The sequence below is a fragment of the Leopardus geoffroyi genome, chromosome D3, assembly GCF_018350155.1.
Source record: "Leopardus geoffroyi isolate Oge1 chromosome D3, O.geoffroyi_Oge1_pat1.0, whole genome shotgun sequence".
Classification (NCBI taxonomy): Eukaryota; Metazoa; Chordata; class Mammalia; order Carnivora; family Felidae; genus Leopardus; species Leopardus geoffroyi.
In genome coordinates, this window is record NC_059339.1 from 56235892 (window position 1) to 56256974 (window position 21083).

Below are 21083 nucleotides of genomic sequence, written 5' to 3' on the forward strand. Positions count from 1 at the left end.
CATTGGCTTGAGGCATGGCTGGGAATAGGAAGGAGGGCAGGATCCCTTCTCAGGGTAACTCATCAGCCTCCTACCTCAACAGTCTCCAGCTAGTCATGTGGTCTTGTGATTTATAGCATGAACTTTAAGTTCTGAGTCATTCAAGGATCTTAAGCCTTTAATACTTGAAAATCAGACTTCTGAGGCTCACAAATTTTTCTTCAGGTTATTTTCCATGCCAGGGGCTTTAAAGTCTATTTTGAAACTCAGTACTTGAGCACTGATTTTTTTTTTCTACTCTCAAAGTCTTTAACAAACCTGTGAGGAAGAAATGGGGAGTAAGGAGGTCGAAAAGGGTGTATGTGTGTCAGAATCTATTTTTCATAGACGGCTACCACATGTTTCTCTCACAGTGTGCTTTGACATCCTCCCATTTATGGTTCTGATGGAGTCTGTATCCCTCCTTGCAACTGGGTTACCAGCAAAGTATGATAGAAGTTACTCTTAGGGCTTCTAAGAGTAGATTCTGAAATCCCATCCTCTTCTGCCTGTTCTTTAGGGATGATCATGCTTGGAATCCAGCTCCATATTGTGAGGGAGCCCAAGCCGTGTGGAGAGGTGTGTGTGGGTGTTCCACAAGAGCTCCAGCTGAGGTCCCAACCAAAAGGCAACATCAACCATCAGTTGGGAGGCTGAGAAAGCCCTTAAGATGTCTTCAGTAGTCGGCTACCTTCTAATTACAACTGCTTGAGAGATCATAAGTCACAACTTGCTACTTGTGTCCAGTCAGCCTGCAGAATAAAAGATAATGATTGCTGTTTTAACTCACTAAATTTTGGAGTGATCCTTTATGCAGCAATAGGGACTCAGTAGGGTGTTGCTGTTATCTATATTCCTGCGTAACAGGTGATCCCCCAACTCTTAAACTTAACCATTTTGTTATAGTTCATGGTTTTGTGGATCAGGGATTCAGGAAGGTCTTGGCTAGACAATTTATCTCTGATTGACATAGTGGATCACTATTAGCTGCGGTGGCTGGGACCTTTGGTCATGAGCCTTGGAACCACCGTTCCCTCTTGCTCCTTTTCTTTCCCTGCTCTCTTCCTCCCCATGACCTGTTCCTACAGGGCCTCTCCACATGGCTTATACTTCCCACAGCATGGTGATGAAGGATAATTAAGCTTCTTACAGGGCACCTGGATTCCAAGAGACCAAGGCAGAAGCTGCTAGTCATTGTAAGGCTAGGAACTAGTTGGCATAATTTTTATGCCAATGAAATATATTGCTAAAAATCTATCCCTCAAAGCTTCCATAGGGCCTGCCTAGATTCGAGGAGAGGAGAAATAGATCAAACCTCTGAAGGGCAAAGCCTAAAAAAATGGTGACCTCAGCAGATAAAGCAAGAACCTAGCTTTATATCTCAAAGTGTTACTTTGTAAATCTTTGTATGCCCCATTTTATGGATGAGGAAGCTGAAACTAGGGAAAGTAATTTGTCAAGATTACTCAATTTTGAAGGACCAGCATCTAGATTCAAATTTGAGTGGTCCATTAATCTTAACTATGACCTCTTTCAACATCTACTCCTTGCAAAAATAGTAACTATACAATGTATACTATATTTTCTTTTTTAAATTGAGATATAATTGACATATAACATTGTATTGGTTTTGTGTGTACAACATAATGATTCGATATCTGTATATATTGGAAATGATCACAAGAAATCTCGTTCATATCCATCACCACACATAGTTACAAATGGGTTTTTTTGTTTGTGAAAATGAGAACTTTTAAGGTCTACTCCCTCAACTTTGAAATGTACAGTATTACTATTGTCACCATGTTGTACATTATATTCTCAGGACTTACTTATTTTATAACTGGAAGTTTGTACCTTTGGGCTCCCTTCACCCATTCACCTAACTCTCACCCCTCACCTCTGGTAACCACCAATCTGTTCTCTGTATCTCTGACTTAGGGGGTTGTTTGGTTGGCTGGCTGGTTTAGATTCCACAAATAAGTAAGATCATTTGGTATTCCTCTGTATGACTTATTTCACTTTGCATAATGACCTCGGTGTCTATCCATGTCATCCCAAACGGCAAGAGATCTTTGTTTTTTTATGGCTGAATACTATTCCAATATGGGGGGAATTTTACCATGTTTTCTCTATCCATTCATGTGTCCTTATACATTTAGGTTGCTTCTATGTCTTAGCCATTATAAACAATGCTGTTATGAATGTGGGGGTGCAGATATTTTTTCATTTTCTTCCCATTAACAACCCAGAAGTAGAATTTCTGGATCATATGTTACTTGTATTTTTCACATTTCGAGGAAACTCCATGCTACTTTCCTGAGTGGCTGTACCAATTTACATTCTCACCAACAATGGACGAGGATTCCTTTTGTTCCACATCCTCGCCAACATTTATTTCTTGTCTTTTTGATACTAATCATTCTAATAGGTGTGAGGTGACACTTCATTGTAGTTTTAATTTGCATGTCCTTCATAATTAGTGACGTTGAACACTTTTACAAGTACCTGTTGGCCATTTGTATATCATCTTTGGAAAATGCGTTGAGTTCCCTCCATTTTTTAAATCAGATTGTTTTTTTTGCTATTTAGTTGTAGGAGTTCTTTATGTATTTTGGATATTAGCCCCTTGTCAAATATGACTTGCAAATATTTTCTAATTTATGGGTTGCCTTTTCATTTTGTTGATGGTTTCCTTTGTTATACAGGAGGTTTTTAGTTTGATGTAGTTGTTTATTTTTGCTTTTGTTGACTTTGCTTTGGTGTCAAATCCAACAAATAATTTCCAGGACTGATACCAAGTAACTTTACCCCTATGTTTTCTTCCAGGGATTTTAAGGTTTTAGGTCTTCTGTTTAAGTCTGTAATCTATTAGGCATTTTTCTGTATGATGTAGGGGTCCAGTTTCATTCTAACATATGTTGCTGTCCAGTTTTCCCAGAACCATTTATTGAAGATACTGTTCTTTCCCCATTATATATTCTTGCCTCCTTTGTCATAAATTAATCCTATGTATTGGTTTACTTCTGGGCTCTCTATTCTGTTCCACTGATCTATGTGTCTGTTTTTGTGCCAGTACCATACTGTTTTGATTACTACTGTTTTGTATTCCAGTTTGACTTCAGGAAGTGTGATGCCTCCAGCTTTGTCCTTGAGATTGCTTTGTCTATTCTGGATCATTTGTAGTTCCCTACAAAAGTTAGAATTGTCTGTGTTTATTTGTCTGAAAAAATGCCATTGGAACTTTTATAGGGATTGCATTGCATCTGTAGATTGCTTTGGATAGTATGAACATTTTAACGATATTATCCATGAGCATGGAATATCTATTTGTGTCTTCAATTTTTTCATCAGTGTCTTATAGTTTTCAGGGTACAGGTCTTTCACCTACTTGGTTAAGTTTATACCTAGGTATTGTATGCTTTTTGATCTCATTATAAATGAGATTGCTTTCTTAATTTCTCTGATAGTTGATAAGTATCTAGAAATGCAACAGATTTCTGTATGCTGACTTTTGTACCCTGAAACTTCACTGAATTCATTTATTCTAACAGGTTTTTCATGGAGTCCTTGGGATTTTTCATATGTAATATCATGTCATGGGCAAATGGTGACAGTTTTACTTTTTTCTGATTTGGATGCCTTTTATTTCTTGCTGAACAATTTATACCATGTTTTCTCAATTCTAGAGTGCTATTTTCAATAAGGAGGCTATTATCTCTGCCCTTCCCCAAGTACAAGGGTGCACATGTGTGTACGCACGCGCGCGCACACACACACACACACTGTGGCTTTAGTTTTTTTTAAAGCTAGAGAAATATTCTAAATAGCTTGATCATAGGCCTAACTCTGAACCAATCCTTAGGGCCAGGAAGATGAAATATTGTAATTGTCAAACTCAGCTAGAATCACAAGGTTTGAAGGAATTGTTCCCACAAGGATGGAAAGACAAAAAATAATAAAAATTCACTAGACATGCCATTGCTTCTTGTTTATAATGATCCCATTGCATTCTTAAAGGCTGATAGGATCTTCCCTGAAGACTGGAATTTAGGGGCTTGGGGGAAAGTATGAGAGGCAAGCTGTGGAGGAGATCTAATCTGAAGAATTGATTGGAGTTGTATCAGCTGATTTTTAACTCATTGTGGCTTTCCATATGGTGTTGAGACTAAGATCCTTTCGTATTTCCTAAGAATCTGATAACTTCATATAGAAATTAAATGGAAGCTAGCTGAAGGTGACTCTTTGTTTTCATGGGCTCTGCTGTGTAGCTGGACCCTTCATGTTCATGTTCTGTAGATGTTCAGTGAATACGAATTGAGGACATGAAGGTACTTGGCTTTATGAGCTCTTGATTAAGCACAGTATAAGCTCTAATTAGAACACTTCTGATAGAAACTTAGTCTTCATGACTTCCAGTTGCATTCTTTTTTTTTTTTTTTTTTTTTTTTTTTAATGAACTAAGCTTCTTTAATTTTCTTCTTAAAAATTTTATTCGGATGAGGTCAGAAACTGGGGAATTTCTCTTCCATTACTCACACTGCTTCCCAGCTGCTGGCCTCATGTTCCCTTGACAAGCTGTAGAGGAGACATCCGTGAGCCACAGCTCGGCTGTCATGAACATCGTACTTGACAGCGAAGCCCCACCCTCCCAGTGTCCCTGGTTGCTGCTGGTAGCCCAAGTTCTGGGTGCCTCTGAAATTTTGAAGGCCACTGGTGCCTGTTAGAACTATTGTCTCTTCACTGCATAATTACCCTGCCTCCTGGCTTCACAATTATATTAATGAGTCTCTTGACTCAGTTTGAGCTTTTTTTTTAATTTTTTTTTTTTTACATTTATTTATTTTTGAGAGACAGAGCACAAGTGGGGAGGGGCAGAGAGAGAAGGAGACACAGAATCCGAAGCAGGCTCCGGGCTCTGAGCTGTCAGCACAGAGCCCGGCATGGGGCTCGAACCCACGGAGCGTGAGATCACGACCTGAGCCAAAGTTGGACACTCAACCAACTGAGCCACCCAGGCGCCCCTGAACTTCTTAATATCAAAGTCAGAAATAAAGCCAAATCGGTTAGTTGACTTTTGGGAGCCCTAGGGAAATCCTCTCTTGAAAGCTTCTGAGGACTTCTGGAAGATTATTTATTAATTGTACCTATAGGCTCATCATTTCTCTTGCCACACAGTGGAGCCCCAGATGCCTTTTGTCCCCTCAATTCAACAAGATGTGCTTTATGTAAACATGGAAATAAAGGAATTTCATGAATTTGGGCTCAGACACATTTCCATGAGAGCACTCAAATAGTCATGTCTACAGCTGGATGGTTGAATTATAACGATCTTGGCATAGTGAAAATGAAAGCAGATTTTAACTTCAGAAACAAGTACCAAAAAACAGTGCCTGTGGTTGTCTTTTCCCCTCCAGAAGATAGCAAAGAAATGGACATTGATAGTTGAGGTTTACTCGGGGGGGGGGGGGGGGAGTTAATTACTATCAATAAAGGGTAAGAAAATACTTTGTCTCTATTAATCATGTATATCGCTAACCCCAAATCCTGGTATATCTTCCTACTACACCCTGCCCCACCTTTTCCTTAACCATAATTTTCAGCTCCTATCCTTCCACGTCTTCCAACCTCTTCCCATGGATAGTGCTGTTCTGTAGAGTTTACCATCCCCTCCTGGCTGTCCCTGCCTTCAGCCTTTTTCTGGCTTTACTTCTTCGCCCCCTTGACCGAATTAATTGCCTTCAGGGCAGCAATCTACATTCTCTTGCCTCTGTGTTCTTCTGCTGTCTCATCCCTGCTAGTCTCCAACCTTAGATTCTGCATTCTTACCCCCCAGGTTTTATCAGACTCCAGTGGAAGGCAGGCTGTTGTTAGTGAATAAGAATGACTACTTTGACACCTGGCAGGTACATTCCTGCCCAGCTTTGCCACTTCCTGGCTGGTGATCAGGCTAAGTTATTTTTAACTAGTTACCTCCTCTAACGAGTGAGATTTAAAGTCGCTCCTTCCTCATAAGCTTCTGAGGATTAAAGTACCTGTTCAATTAAAGACTAGCACTTGGCCCGTTAAATATTCAGTAAATGTTAGGCATTGCTATTGCTAATCATTGCCATTGTTAGCATTCCACATCTGTGCCAGCAGACGCTGCTAACGCTGCTACAAATAAGTAGCTACTAACTTTAGTTTTAAGTGGAAGTCTTTACAACGGCCATTCAAAGCCCTGTACATTCTGGTCCTTCTGTTACCTTTCTGAACTCCTCTCTTCTAACTATCCCCTCAACCCCGTAACCTATGCACTCACTCAAGTGAAAATTGCATGAGGGCAGGGAATTTCGTCTAGTTTTGTTAATTTCTGTATTTCCAAAACCTATAATTGTTCCTGGCGCATAGTAGGTGCTCTATAAATATTTGTTGAATGAATGAGCCCTGATCACTGCCTTGGTCAAAGCTTTACCTGTTTCCCCAGGCATGGTTACTTTATTTTCTATATTTCTGGGATACTTAATACATTTTTCAATTATAACATTTATAACATTGTAGTTTTATGGAAAACATACTTAAGGCTCTTAAATTTAGCCAACTGGTATAATTCAAAAGCACATTTTTATTTAATAGACTGAAACCTCACATTGCACAGATTTGATTGAAAGATTACAGAAATCATAGTGCTGAGTGTTTTTAAATTGCATTCCCATCATGTTCTATGAATTATTCCACAAAGTTAAGTCCAAAGCTTGAGAAAATCCAAGGAATCGCAAATCAGAAAATTCCAACACACAAGACATCTTAGGCAGTGGCGATGTTCTATCTTTTGACATTATGGAAACCTTGCTATTTTACCAGCAGATAGGAGGCTTGCAAAATTCTATATGAATATATCAGCATAGCTATAAATATGGCTGATAAGTAATCTCCAAGGACAAATAATCTCAAAAGTCCATCACGAATGAGCACACCTTTTAAGTTGGCTTTAAAGGGAGCTTCATGTAGGGGGAAAACCTTATGCACCAATTTTAAGTAAAAGGCTATTACTAAAATCAGGAGGCGTCATATCATAAAACTCTCATCAGATCTAAAGAAAGAACTAATAAAAATCTTTGATGCCTTGGGATTAAAAGTAGCGAGCAAGAACCAATCCCAAATACATTTCTATGCCACCAATGCAATTTCAGGACCAGCACCACTGGCTGGCCAATTGTATATTCCACTGCTATTATTTTAAATGTGGAGCATATTTTTAAGCCATTGATTGATAACTTGTCCCTGCCATTCTCTACTGGAAAATGTCCTAGGACATACACATGGGAGAAATTACTTGTCCCAGGGCAGCAATGTGACTGCTAAGTGGAATCTTCTGTCTACATCCGGAGGTGATAACAATCTAAGGAAGCCCCCCATCTAAAGTGGTGTGACAGCTGTGAATGCCTTTGACAGCAGCGATTATCAGCTTCAGTGAACATGTTTTCACCTGGAAAAGGCATTTGTGATGAGTAAGGGCTTCTGGGATGGAATCAGGATTAATATCCATTCTTGGCTAATGATTTCAGATCTTCTCTGTATGGTCTTTTGATTTCTCAAATCCAAGATAATGCAAAATCCCTGTCCTAGATGAACTTCACATGTTAGAAAAGTAGACCAGGATTTTTGGCAGTGCTTGCTGGCTGAAGTCTCCAGAGAAACGCGATTGTGCTATAGGCTAGGAACTCTAAAAATTAAAATCTGTGGTGGTACCCAGTTTGATCTTCCTTGAGTAGGCCTGTGTTTGAGACATCTGATGGTTTCCTTTTTTTGCTTGTTACTCTCATGGCTCTGTGTCCTCTGGGTCTGACTTAGTAATGCTGTTCTCCAAACATGCATTTTAAATATGTTTTATCATTCTGTTGGGATGTGGGTCATGACCCCACTAGAATGGGGGCTCACAGGAAGGGTCAGTTCATCTGGTGCCTAACAGGTGCATATTAATGAACATATTGGCCCCTCCAATATTGCTGGAAACTTTTTAGTGCAAATACTTGTTGATTCCAGTTAGTTTCCAGTACTACGTATGAACCTTGATTTAATATTTCCTCCTTCCTTGAATATCTTGGTTTAGTCAGAATATTAGTGACTTTGCAGAGGATTATGGTTCTCCATACTTGATTACTTCTTTATTTTCTTCAGTTATCATTAATGGGTCTGATCTGAAATCCAACTTCTTAAAACTACCTTTGAGAACACCTCAAATCCAGTAAACCCTTCTCTGCCCTTATGTGATTCAAACTTGGTGACATTTGTCTTGAGAGATTTCTTTTTGAAATTCATTTCTCTTCTGGGCACAGTGAAACCACTCCCTCTTTGATTAGCCCCACCAAGCAAAATCCCCCTGTCTTTCTTTGCAGGCTTCTCTTTTATTCTTGGGCTTTTAAAGATTTCTACGCCAAGCCTTCTCTTTCGCTCTATGGGCACCAACACCCACAGCTTCAGTTCTCACCTATGAGATATTTCCTCCAAATCCTATGTATATCCAAGTCAAACATACCAAATAAATTCAAGGACCCATATATTCCTTTATTCCACAAATATTAAATGAACACCCACTATGTGTGAAACCCAGTAACCACTCATTCTCATCACTTGGGTGTCCTAGAGGTACTTCTCTCTATACAAACTTTTGACAGCCTTTCTTCCAGAAGGGCGATTCCATCTGTATTTCCTAGTTTGATAAATGATCCCATTATCTATTTGGTCAACCAAGCCATAAACTTGAAATTCATTTGAAATGTCTTTCTCCTTCACTATCTACCCTTAACCTCCATCAACAATGGTGCCCACACCCATTTAGTCAGAAAATCCTAACAATTACACCCTCTGAAGATCACAGATCTGTGCTTGCTTCCACAGCCCCTTGGCCACTGATTTAGTTGAGGCCTTTATTGCTGACTCATGTTAGCCTTCTCCAATATTCTCTACACTACAACCAGCATCAGACCTTTGCGGTCTGCAAATTGCACCATTAATTTCTCTCCCTACAACACTTCATGCTTCTAAAACACCTTCAGAATTAAGTTCAAGCTCCTTCACTGGGCCATGGCACCTTTCTGTACCTGGTCCTTGCCCTATCTTTTGGTGCTGTGTACTCTGCTCTTGGTCCATACTAAACAGATTGCTGTTTCCCAGAGACTTCACTCCCTTTCCTACTTCTGTACCTAAGTATATCTGCCTGAGAAATCCTTTATCTTCTCACTATACTACCATTCTGTTTTAAATGCGATACAGCCTAATGGATAAGCATATGAACTTTGGGGCCAGGAAACCCTGAGACCCAATACTGGACAACTGGCGTTTCCTCTTTTTGCCTAAATTTTGTCATTAGGGTTTTTGGGAGAATCAAATCAGATATAAATAACTGAATGAATTAGGTATTCATTTAGTGCCTACCACCTGCCAGGCTCCATTCTAGGAGATCCAGAGATAGCAGTGAACAAAAGAGTTGGAGCTCCTACCCTAATGGATCTCACATTCTATCTTGCACGTAGGAAGTGAACAAAAAAGGTTATAATTATTACTCATCCAAGGCTTAGGAGATAGTTCCTTGGGGGAACTTTTCAGACCTCCTTCCTAATTTCCTTTCTAAATTAGGTGCTCATCTTTGATGGGTCTATGTCACCCTGTATGGTACCATTATTACAGCATTATGTTGTATCCTAATTGCTGGTACTTTTATCTTGCTCACTACAACCTTATGAGTTCCTCAAGGACAAGCCTAGGACCTTCCCTATTGTACCAGCTTCTCATACACAAGAATATGCCTTACCTATTATTTTATTTATTTTTTAATGTTTATTTTTAAGAGAGCAACAGATCACGAGCAGATGAGGGGGGAGAGACAGACAGACAGACAAACAACATGAAGCAGGCTCCGGGCTCTGAGCTTTCAGCACAGAGCCTCATGCGGGGCTTGAGCTCACAAACCAGAAGATCATGACCTGAGCCGAAGTTGGACACTTAACGGACTCAGCCACCTTGGCGCCACCTTATATAGAACATTTACCACTAAAGAGCCTTTGTCATGTGCCAGACACTGTGTTAGCTGCCTTAAATATATTCTGTAACTTCATCTTCACAGCAACCATAAAGCAGTATTATCACACCTACTGTCTAGGTGAGGAAAGTGGGGAGCCTAAATCTTAAAGATGCAAAGTAACTTGTTCTGGTCACACAGCCAGCAGGTAATGAAACCAAGCAAGGAACCCAGATCTGACTGGCTCCAGAGGCCCAGTTTTAATCCTGATGCTTGATGAAGGAACCGGTTCTCCGTGGGGCAGTTGGAAATGAAAGACAATGGTCTGCATATATTTTATTTTAGAAACACCTGGGTACATAAGATAAAACCTTAATCCACACTCAGATATTCATAGATGCTTTTGCATAGTTATTTTTTTCTATAATTGATCTATGTGGTAGTCCTTACCCTGATGAGAGGTGGGAAAACAAATGGTTTTAAACTTGTCAATCCACAGAATTCTAACCTATTGGAGTTTAGACTATCTTTGAATAACTCCGTCTCTTGGGTGTTGGTTCAGTTTTTTAGATGTCCTTCCTTCCCCCTGGCCCTTCTGCCTAACCATACCAAGCCACTGATTTTAGTCTTGATTGTGCTGGGACGGTACCTTGCTTGGGGAGGGAAGTGTTGGGGAGACGCTCGTGAGGTGGTTATTTCTCAGAGTCTCAAATGGGAAAGGAGGTCAAGGTAAGTCCCAGAGGCTGAGAACAAAGCCAGACCTCTGTAACATCTCCCTTTGGGGACCTGATTTTTCCTCCTTTCATCTCCTTATACTCAGTCAGGTTTGGAAGGGGTAGACTCTTTCCTCCCCCTCCCTGCCTTTTTGGCACTTCCCCTGTATCCTACAACCACCTTCCCAAAGTGGAATTTGCCCTCTCCTTTTCCCTAGGGCTGAATGGGAGAATGGCTGCCAGGCTACTTGATTTATGGGGAAAGGAATGAAAACACATCTGTTTAGTATTTTCAAATTATTACCCCGGTTACCCCAGTGTCTCCGAGGGTAATCACAGGTCTCTGGAGCTCTCTGGGTCCCTTTATAGTATCATGGCTCACAGCAGTCTGAGAAGAAGATTTACAAGGATTCTTAGATACCTCCTTCACCTGACTCACTACCCCTCCCTTTTAGCCCATCAACCCAAATTCTTGGCCATAGTCATCTCCTTCATAAGCAGCATAGAAACAGTGGGACTATAATTTCCACAAAATAAGATGGGATAGTCAATGAGCTATACATTCAAATTCTGACAAATCTAGTCCCCATGATAACACCAATTATTGCTTAAATATGGGATCGTGGAGAAGAAAGCTGTACTAAAGAACCCAAAATGAGAGGATGTACTCTAAAAACATTAAATACTTGATTTGTAGACTGTGCTTTTCACCTTCAGACTATCCCCAAAGAAAGGGGAAGCTTTGGTGAAAGGGAACAAATTAGTAAGGAAATTGACAACTGTGGGGCCAGTAACAGAAATAGTAAGAGGAACTGTGGATCTTTGTAGCAATGACTGCACACACTCACAGGCCTCATTAGCTCAGTGTGCAGTGTGAGGCTTGCTGTATATCTCTTGTACTTAGATATGTTTATCTATGTACCTTGCAAGTCTTAGGTCAGAAGTAGATCCTTACTGTACGAGGGGGAAAAAAATCTAATGTGATGAGATTCACTGGAGTTCACTGGAAAAGCAGAAAACAAAAACTTCTAAAATATGGCCCCAAAGAAGAATATAAAATAGAAAACAAAAAACAAAAAAAAACAAAAAAACCCTGTTTGAGATTATCATTACCATCTGGGTTGCGAACTTTTTGCTTCTAATTCTAGAAGCTTGGTGCCAGAAATAACTTATTACCACGGAGATACACTGGAGAATTGTCAGGAATGACAAAGTTGTGGGTTTTTTTTTTTTTTTTAAATGTCTGTACCACAAAATGATAAAGCTGATAAACCATACAATGATGTGAAGGGATGAGCCATATAGCCTCGTACTTTCTGCTACATACATTTATGCTGTCTTTTATACCCCGGTTCTTCCCTTCACACCCACAAAAGGTCAGAGACCACTTTTGATGAGCAGAGATCCTTTAAGTCTCTTCTCCTCTCTGAAGGAAAGCAATGGATGCATCTGGGGTCTGTTGAGAGTTTATAATCTAATCCATCGACTTTGCCTAGTACTAGCAATTCGGCTCACAGGTCTGTTCACAGTGGTCATGTTGCGAATGTACATAAAGTACTTGATTCTTACTTACCTTGATCTATATTTATGAGCTCACATTAAATATAGATCAGTACTGTCCAATCACATTGATAAAAAGCACGTCATTTTGATGTTCCAGTTCACCACTTCCTAGCTCTGTGACCTTGAGCAAGTTACTTTAATCTCACTAGTTTACTCATTTTTTTTAATATATGAAATTTATTGTCAAATTGGTTTCCATACAATAGTTGACTCATTTTAAAATAGGGATGATGATAATCGCACTTGTCTCATAGCCAATGTATTTGAAAATTGCGTGGCAATGATACAGAACAGCTAGAATGTGGGGAGCTTTCAAATACTTAAGTTGAGTGTTGACTTGTTTAATACAAATGAAAATAAAATAAATGAGTTAATTATAGGTATCTAGAGGCAGTTGAAGAATTGGAATTGGGGGCTCTTGGGTTACCCTGTGCTAAAAGGGTAGCTATTTTTTTAAGCCCTCTTTGAGAATTCTTTTGTGCAGATAATCTCTTAATTTGCAATCTTTAATCTTCACATTACTAAAGGAAAGGCTACATTGATTGGAAGGAAAAGCAGTTTTCTTTTAGGTTTTCAGCTTTGGGGCTTCCTTTGGGAAGGAGGCTGCTGCTGTTGAGAGAATGGGGGAGGAAGCTGATAAGGTGAACGTTTTCTAGAAGCAGGCCACCATATCTTTCTATATATATTTTGAAACCAGACCGGGCTTAATTTGAATTCTGTAAGAACTTGGTATTGAAGGAGTTAAAGGGTCTCCCACACCCCTCTGCCTGAATCGTTCTTTTGTGTACACAGCTGCAGTTGGAGCACGGGTCGGAAAGGAAATGGTTAGAGGAAGAGCTGGTTTTCAGACGAGGCGAGTCTGCGAGGGGGGCTGGGGGTGGCCTGGGGTTTTACGTGCCAGATGTAGGCCTGCCCCGGTGCCTGCCTGGAGCTGCTGGCATGGTCACGCCTCGGCCCAGTGCGAATTGAGGAGAGGTGATGAGTTAGCGGGTTGCTATGGTGACAGGCCCGGCCACGTGACCCGGTGCTGCTGCCGGCGCTTTGACGTCAGCAGCCGGGAGGGCGGGACGCAGGAGGGCGGGGCGGGAGCCGAGCGGGGAGAAGGGAGCCAGCGAGCAGGCAGCAGGCAAGGTCTGCGCGAGGAGCAGGCGAGCGGGAAGACGCGACGCAGCCACCTTCCTCACCAGCCAGCCCGCCGCGGTTTGTTCCCTACCTCGGGAGTGCGCCAATGCCTGGTCCGACCCAAACCCTGTCCCCAAATGGCGAGAACAACAACGACATCATTCAGGATAACGGGACCATCATTCCTTTCCGGAAGCACACAGTGCGCGGGGAGCGTTCCTACAGGTAATGGGGCTGGCACCGGGAGCGGCGCCGGGCGGGGGAGCTCGGCGGGGGCGCGCGGAAATCCGGCCCGTTATATAATGGAGCGGACACTGCGCCCGGACCGGGCTGCAGACGTGCGTTCACGAGGGCGCTTGTGATCATTTGCTGTTTCCATGTGTCATGTTAGCCGTGCATTGAGGCTTCATGATTGCAGATGGAGAGCATTTTGTGAATAGGTTTGCTGCCTGCGAGGGGTCTCCTTCCATCGCCTTCCTTCCACACTGGTGAAAACACAAGCAGTTTCTTCCCTTTCTCCAAAGAGAGACACGCTGTAGCACTTCCTTTTCTCCTTTCCTTTAGATTTTAAAGGAACCATTGGGTAGGCTGTGCCTAAAGGCAGAGAACGGGAGGATGGCGAGAAAAATGTTTGCGCTTGCCCTGGTGTGTGTGTGCAGGAAAGATGGAATCCTCTAGATTAAGCTGCAGTCTGTGATGTTAAACCGCCAGATTGATGGAGCTTTGTAAGAATTCTGCTCGCTGATTGGTGCAAGGATTGACAGCAGAGGTCACCGTGTCAGACATTCACCAAAATCTTCTCCATAGAACCCGTGGTTTATTAGAAAGAGACCGGACTGCAATGGACCTGAGGAAAACCGGCTGCCCTTATGCATTTTCTTAGGAGTTTATAGCCTCCGCATGGGTGGGGGAGCCCGCCCTTGTTTAAACAGTAGGAAGGTAATTCCTGCTATTTTGCTGAGGTCTGATGTGAGGCTGGGACTGATCTTGGTCATTGTATTGTGAGCTTTTTGATTAATGAGTCGGACTGTAAGGTTGGCATCATTTTTACATTAGCATATCTGGCAGTATGTTCTAGTAGATAAGCTCATTAAAATTGTTTGCATTGTTTGATAAGGATAACAATGTAATGGAGAATGCAGCTAGAACCTAATGCAGCTCAAGGCCAGACTTGAGGGGAGACTGATAGCTTCCCTCATATTTCCTCTGAAGTTCTTTTGTACTAGGGTAGTTATTTTTAAATGTTACCTTGATAACCACTAACAATGCTTTTGCTTTCAGGCAGAGCACACATACCTCTAAAGCGCATCCTCTCAGCTAGTGAGCAACAGGAAATAACTCTTTTTTTTAATGCCTTCATCTAAACGTTTGTTCAGATGGTATTATGGGTATTCGGTGGTGTGTATAAATATGACATAATCACAAAATAGGACCAAGAGTACCCCGACTTCCTCTGTGGCCAAAGAAACCCTATTTGCTGACTCAAAAAAAAAAAAAAATCATAAGCAACCTTTGCCCTGTCATCTCTGGCAGTTACATAAATACTTGGAGTTAATTTTGGCTGTGCCCATGAGGTCACCAAAATCTCATGCCTTATGGTTCCAGCTAATAGGTTGACATGGCATCCTTACAGATTCCAAGCACTTGTTATTCTCTTAATATAAACCAAAATTGGTCCACAGCTTCTGGGACTGTCTCCTTTTGAAGATCCTTGTGATTGGAACATTGGGTCCCTTCTCTCCCTTACTCATCCACCTTTCCCTGTGCACATTCCAAAGCCTAAAATAGAATTGAAAAACAAAAAACCCAAACCCTGAGTTGCTTTTAAACCTCACTTCTTTCAACTGTTCTTACGGATAATAAATTTGAAACCCTCGTTTCTTAAGTGACTTAATCTCTGCCGTATAAGTAGCAGTTGCTTGTAAGAGTTCGAATTTTACCACATACGCCAAAGGAAGTTGCCTAGTTGGGTTTTATTAGTCATATAAACAAACTTGAAATGGCAATGGAAAATTACTTGGTGGTGGAAAGGCTAAATGCTACCTTTTGGTGGCGAACTATTGCTATAAAATGAAATCTTATTTACCTTTTAAATTCAATCTAAGTTATTTCCATGTCCTAAATTATTTCCAGTTTGTTTTGAGTCCCTGTAATGGTACCTGAAATTCTATGAAAAACAAAACTGAATTTAAAGAAGATCTGACTGTACAAAATTCTGAAGTCAGTAAGAGCATTATTGCGTTTGTATTTTATATAATAGGATTACTGGACACCATAGTGAGAGATGTCATAGGTTAAATGAAGAAGGAATCCTCCAAGGTGGCATTGGTATTAAATTATACAAAGGGTGTACGCTAAGACAGATCCACCTTATGTTTTCTTTGGTCTGCTTTCCTTTCAAAGTGGATGGCCCATGTAGTACAACTCTCACTTATTTTTTTGGAGGGGCATAGGGGAAGGAAAAATGTGAGACATTTTTCTATCCAGGAAGTGTTCCATAATTACTTTGGCATCTTGAGGCCGGAATAATATTGCCATGTAATTGCTGAGGAAACTTGGAAGGTACTGTGAAAGCCCAAGTAGAGAGATTTAACCAAATAAAGTCTACTTTGGTGCTGGGTTCATTATAGCCCTCAAAAATTATATGTGCTTAAGAGTTCTTTTTGAGTCCCATGGAGTGTCTGGGTAAGACCGGAGCCCTGGGACGATCAGAGGGAATTCTTTTCCTGATTCCGTTGCTGACTTCTTTCCCAGCAGTTCCCTTACCTTTGGCTTCATTTTCTGTATTTGCTCGTTAGCTTCAACCATTTAAAACAAAGACTTTCTTAAATGATCTATGTAAATACAAGAAGAATGCCATTACTACTGCAAAGGGATCTTCCCGGAGCTCCAGGACAAGAGCTGGCATAGGTGAGAAGAGGAGAGGACACCTAGGGAACAACACTGTTCTTTCCAGCACTGTCAACTGGACAGATGGTCACTCTTCCCAGCAAGAGACATTATCGTCATGACATTTGCACTGGATTGTTTACAGATAAGGGTCAAATATGGTTCATGACCCAGATTATCTTAATCCAGGTATCTCTTTGTGTAACCAAGCCCATTTTTGTAGCCTGGACTGGAGAGGGTGGTACGCCATTATTGAAACCCACGTGCACTTTGATAGGAAGAGCAAGTTACCTTTCGGAAATTATTCTCATTAGTAATTTCAGTTGAAAGGAGCCGGTGCAAAAATGGCTCAGCAGGACTGTGTGGATGTTTCCACCATTCATGTTCACTACTGTGTGAGTGCCTTGGACCCAGCTTCCTCAGTGCATTTATGAGCACGAGAAATCCATATATTTTAAGAGCTGCTTAAAAAATAAATGTGGTGTGGGCCATCTGAGGTGACACTGTTTAATTCACAGAGCGAATGAGTCGTGCTCTGGCTCTCCCTGGAGGAGCTACTCCCTGTAGCTCTGTTTCATGCAGATGCTAGGAGGAAATGAGATTTATTAACTGGCCTTCTGCCCACTGCATCTTTGTTTGCATACTCCAGTCTTTTAAGAATGAACGTATAAGTCCAGGGGACTGTTTCCACATGAGTGTTTGAACATGCAACTACAGTAGCATATGTTTCGGAATACTTAAAAAAAAAAAAAAAAAGGCTTGGCCCCAGGAAGTGGACTGTAAAGGAAGGCAAAACTTAAAATGTAAGCCTAAGACCTTGGCCCTCCCACCCAGCATTGCCAGTTTTGCAAAATGAACTCTTAAGAAAAATAAAAAGGAATATCGTGTGTGTATAAAAGAGTTGTGAAGGCATGTTCCATTTCATAGAGGCTGTCATAACACGGCTTTCTCTGACCAGAATGTAGATTTCTGATCCTTACTCCCCACAACAGCAGCTGCAGACAGCAAAAAGTCTAGCTTCGCTTGTCTATTAGGTATGTCACAGTATCATCTGGGTGTACTTGTCATAGGAACTTTTCGGAAAGAGTGACTTTTGTCCTTAATATTTTTCTTCGTATTTGTAAAACTCAAAGGATTACTTGATGCTTGGTAGGTGCCTAATTTTCAACTTCTCTTCAGGGTTCTTTGTCCGAACTTCTGTTAAGGGGTTGTTGGTCTTCTGGGCACCTGTGGTGAGATGCTCACCCGTATTCAGCAGTGGGTGTCACTGGTTGTATCTTCTTACAGGGCACAATCCTGGCAGAACAGTGGCTTGAAGTGGTCCTCTGAGTTGAGGACGTTGATTTCCATATGCAGTATCTTTTCTGTATTGATAGGACCTCTTGAAGCTTCCATGAATAATCCCTTAGATTAATGGAGCAGGAAATACTGGTACTAATCTAAATATTCCATTCGGTTTAGACAGTTCGACAAATTCCTGAGATAGGTCTGAGATAGATGCCCCTTAAGGACTGTGAGTTGGAGCAAAGTCAGATGTATAAGCAACTCCTTGTGTAACAGATTTACCTTGTTGTGAATACTTGGCTTGATCTAATAGTAAACGTGGTTTGCATTTCCTCAGTCCACAGTGATTCAAAGTAGAAAAAGATCCCCTCAAAGCCAGTGTGCTCTAGGAAACTAAACAACACTGAGGAAGACCGTAAGTCTTGGTGAAAGGAGTGTAGGCTTTAGAATCAGAATTTTCATTGGCCTGACAAGGTGTGCATATTGGGCAGTAGTGGAAGATAAGGCCGAGGCATTGAAAGGCAGGCAGGGTAGTCGGAACTTGAAAATTGAAGGCTAATGAAAATTCATTAATGGAAAAACAGCATAATGAAAATAGAAATGCATGCTGGCATTTATCTCTTGTTTTGAAATGGGAGTTGAAAGGAAATGGGGAGTCCTCCAGTGCCCCACCCTAGAGGGCCAGAATTGCTAGAGAATACTCAGTTTGCCCTGAATTCTCAAGCCCCGCCCTAGAGACTAGGTGTGTGTTCCTGACTTGAGTCCTCCTTCCGGGAGTAGAAGCAATCAAAGCAGCTTTGTCCCTTCACAGGACTGGCAGTTAGCTCAGACAGTGACTTCTGTATTTGTAGAAGCCCAGTTCATAGTTAGCTGTAGAACTTCAAGAGGTAGCTAGCATATAGCTTCAAGAGGGCGCTGTTCTAATCCTCCCAAACTCAGAAGCAGGGTGGATGATACTTCATTGTGAAGGATCCTTCTGAGTCATTTAAGGCCAGAAAATGTACAGATATTCTCAGATGAAGCTTCCTGGAGCACTCCAAATGGCTCCAGAGTCAGTTCCTTAGACGGCTAGAAGGTGATCCCCTTGATGGCAGGTTCTAGAGTAGACTGAGCATTTAACCTGGATTGAGTAGATTTGCTTACTTTTGAATTTTTTACATTTCACTTAAAAAAAATTGATTTGTTCTTTTCTTGTGAAAAGTATGTTTCTTCACAATGAAATATGTTAGAATATATATAGTTAGAATAGTTTCATTCTTCCTGACTTTAGGCTGCCATTCAGTGTCGGCCTCTGTGATACTAAATTGGATGTGTCCTACTCCCCTGGCATCTTACGCACAATTCCAGCAGCCCTTTTTCCTATAACACTCCACACACATCCCACCAGTATGACAGGGACCTTGCTTCTTAGTTCATTTCAAAATTCTGATGGTTTATCTCAGTATTTGGGGCCCTTAGAATTTGTATTTTCCTGAGAAAATTCTTTCAAAATGGAAATGTATAATTCACATAGGCAAAAACTGAAATTACCCACCTTTCAACCTGTAGTATGAATCAAAGAAATTTCTCCAAAATTTTTTTGTTAAATGCATCCCCTAAGGGTGATCATTCATTTTAATGAAAATAGCGGGATAAAGATTAAACAGTTTTTGTAGGCCACCAAGAAATAATTTCTTAGTAGGTTACTTAAAAAAAGAAAAAAATACTTGTACGTTTTCAGTGTCAGATCTCCCCTGGCTAATTAGAATTTTACTCACTTGAACCAGGACAGACTTTCTTCTTTAGGCATGATTTTTTTGTTTGTTTGTTTCTAAAAGAGCAGAAGGTGAGGATATATACATAGGATAGTCAAGTTGATATGGCTCCTTTTAGTGATGGTGTACTTTGTGTAGTTTGTCCAGTAAAGAAAATATGGCTAGAGCTCAGTCTTTGTTATTTCTAGACCTGACTGGCTAGAGGCAAGAGGCATCAGATTTTGGCCATGACTTGGAACAGAAAAGAAAAAGGGCAAGAGATTTGAGAGCGAAAAGTAGGAGTTAAAAATGTGTAGTGTGCTCAGGGGCGCCTGGGTGGCTCAGTCGGTTAAGCATCCAACTTCGGCTCAGGTCATGATCTCAGGGTTTATGGGGTCGAGTCCCACTGACAGCTCAGAGCCTGGAGTCTGTTTTGTATTCTGTGTCTCCCTCTCTCTCTGCCCCACCCCTGCTCTTGCTGTGCCTCTCAATAAAGTGAATAAAAACGTTAAAAAAAAAATTTTTTTAATGTATAGTGTGCATTGGTAGTCTATAAGACTTGTCATCTATTATAGAGAATTGGTCCTGGAGTCGATGGTCAGTGTTGGTCGTTGCATAAGCCTGAAATTTCTCTTCCACTGTTCTTCCTTAGATTTCTGTGATCCCATTTTCCCCCCTCAGAAGTGGTGTTTTTGTTTTGCTTTGTTTTAAAGACATGAATTTTTTTCTTGAGTATAATCCTATCCTGGCAAAGCCCTGAGAGGTAACTTGTCAAAATTGCCAGAGGCATGAACATTTCGGGGACATTTTCCTATGCTAAATAGCAGTATCCCTTTATTTAAGAGCCCCCAACCCTGTGATTCCTTGCAGGGTTTGCATTTGGTGGGTCCACACATGGGGAGAAAGTGAAGCTTCCAAAGTCGGCTCCACCCCCTACCACATCTATTTCCTTTTGTCATTTTGAAATACCAAAACATGTTTTCAAGTTGTTGCTAATGTAGCTTTTTAAATTCCCACTTCTGGATTTTACATAGGAATTGAGATTTAAGCCCAAACTCCCACAGTCGCTCAAGAATCTATTCTTTAGGCAACCTTACTGACTTCTTCTCCACTCCTGGGCCCCCAGAATGCAGAGGGAAATATTGCACAGCCCCTCCTCCTAAAACCCCCAGGGTCAGGGACAGCAGGCTGCCAAATAGTACTTGGTAGGAGGCATCTGAGAAGGTGGGGGGACCCACACTTGACCCTGATTTTTGTGATCACTGTCCAGCAGAAGTGATCAGTCCTGTAATTTTCACAAGCTTTCAGAAATGGAGCATTGTAAATAAAAACTGTGTGTGTGTGTGTATGTGTGTGTGTGTGCCTCCCTTAGTATGACCTCTGTAAATAAGTTTTAATATAGCCATGAGGCACAAGTCTGAGCAATGTTGAGGGACCTGCGTAGGAAAGTTCCTTTACCCTGACAGAAAGTCACGTGGGAAGAGTAAAAGGCTTATCTCTTTGATCTCCAGATTTTTATGATAGTTGCATTGACCATCGCTAGGTTAAATACAGTACAGTATACTGTTCTACAGAAAGGAAAATAAGACTATTCCCACTTACTTGATGTGCACAGAGAAACAGAGAATAATAATGGTGGCAACTGCACAGATAAGTACATGTGTACCATTTTGTTTTTAAATTGGAATTCCATAAATGTATTGCCTCATCAGTGGTGGTTCAGTTAGTACTTTAATATCACGAATTTTAAAAATTAGTTTT

General features: G+C 41.1%; 1 protein-coding gene across 4 annotated transcripts in view; it reads left to right on the plus strand.

Annotated features, from left to right (window-relative positions):
- MAPRE2 (microtubule associated protein RP/EB family member 2) overlaps window positions 1–21083 on the plus strand; it is a 158264-nt gene that overhangs the window by 46795 nt on the left and 90386 nt on the right. Inside the window, exon 1 of one of the 4 annotated variants that reach the window (XM_045458794.1) lies at window positions 13346–13641. The exons of the other annotated variants lie outside the window; for them this stretch is intronic. Coding sequence (XP_045314750.1) covers window positions 13523–13641 — 119 coding nt within the window. The 5' untranslated portion in view covers window positions 13346–13522. Of the gene's footprint in view, window positions 1–13345; window positions 13642–21083 lie in introns of those variants that run through there. 4 annotated transcript variants of the gene reach the window in all.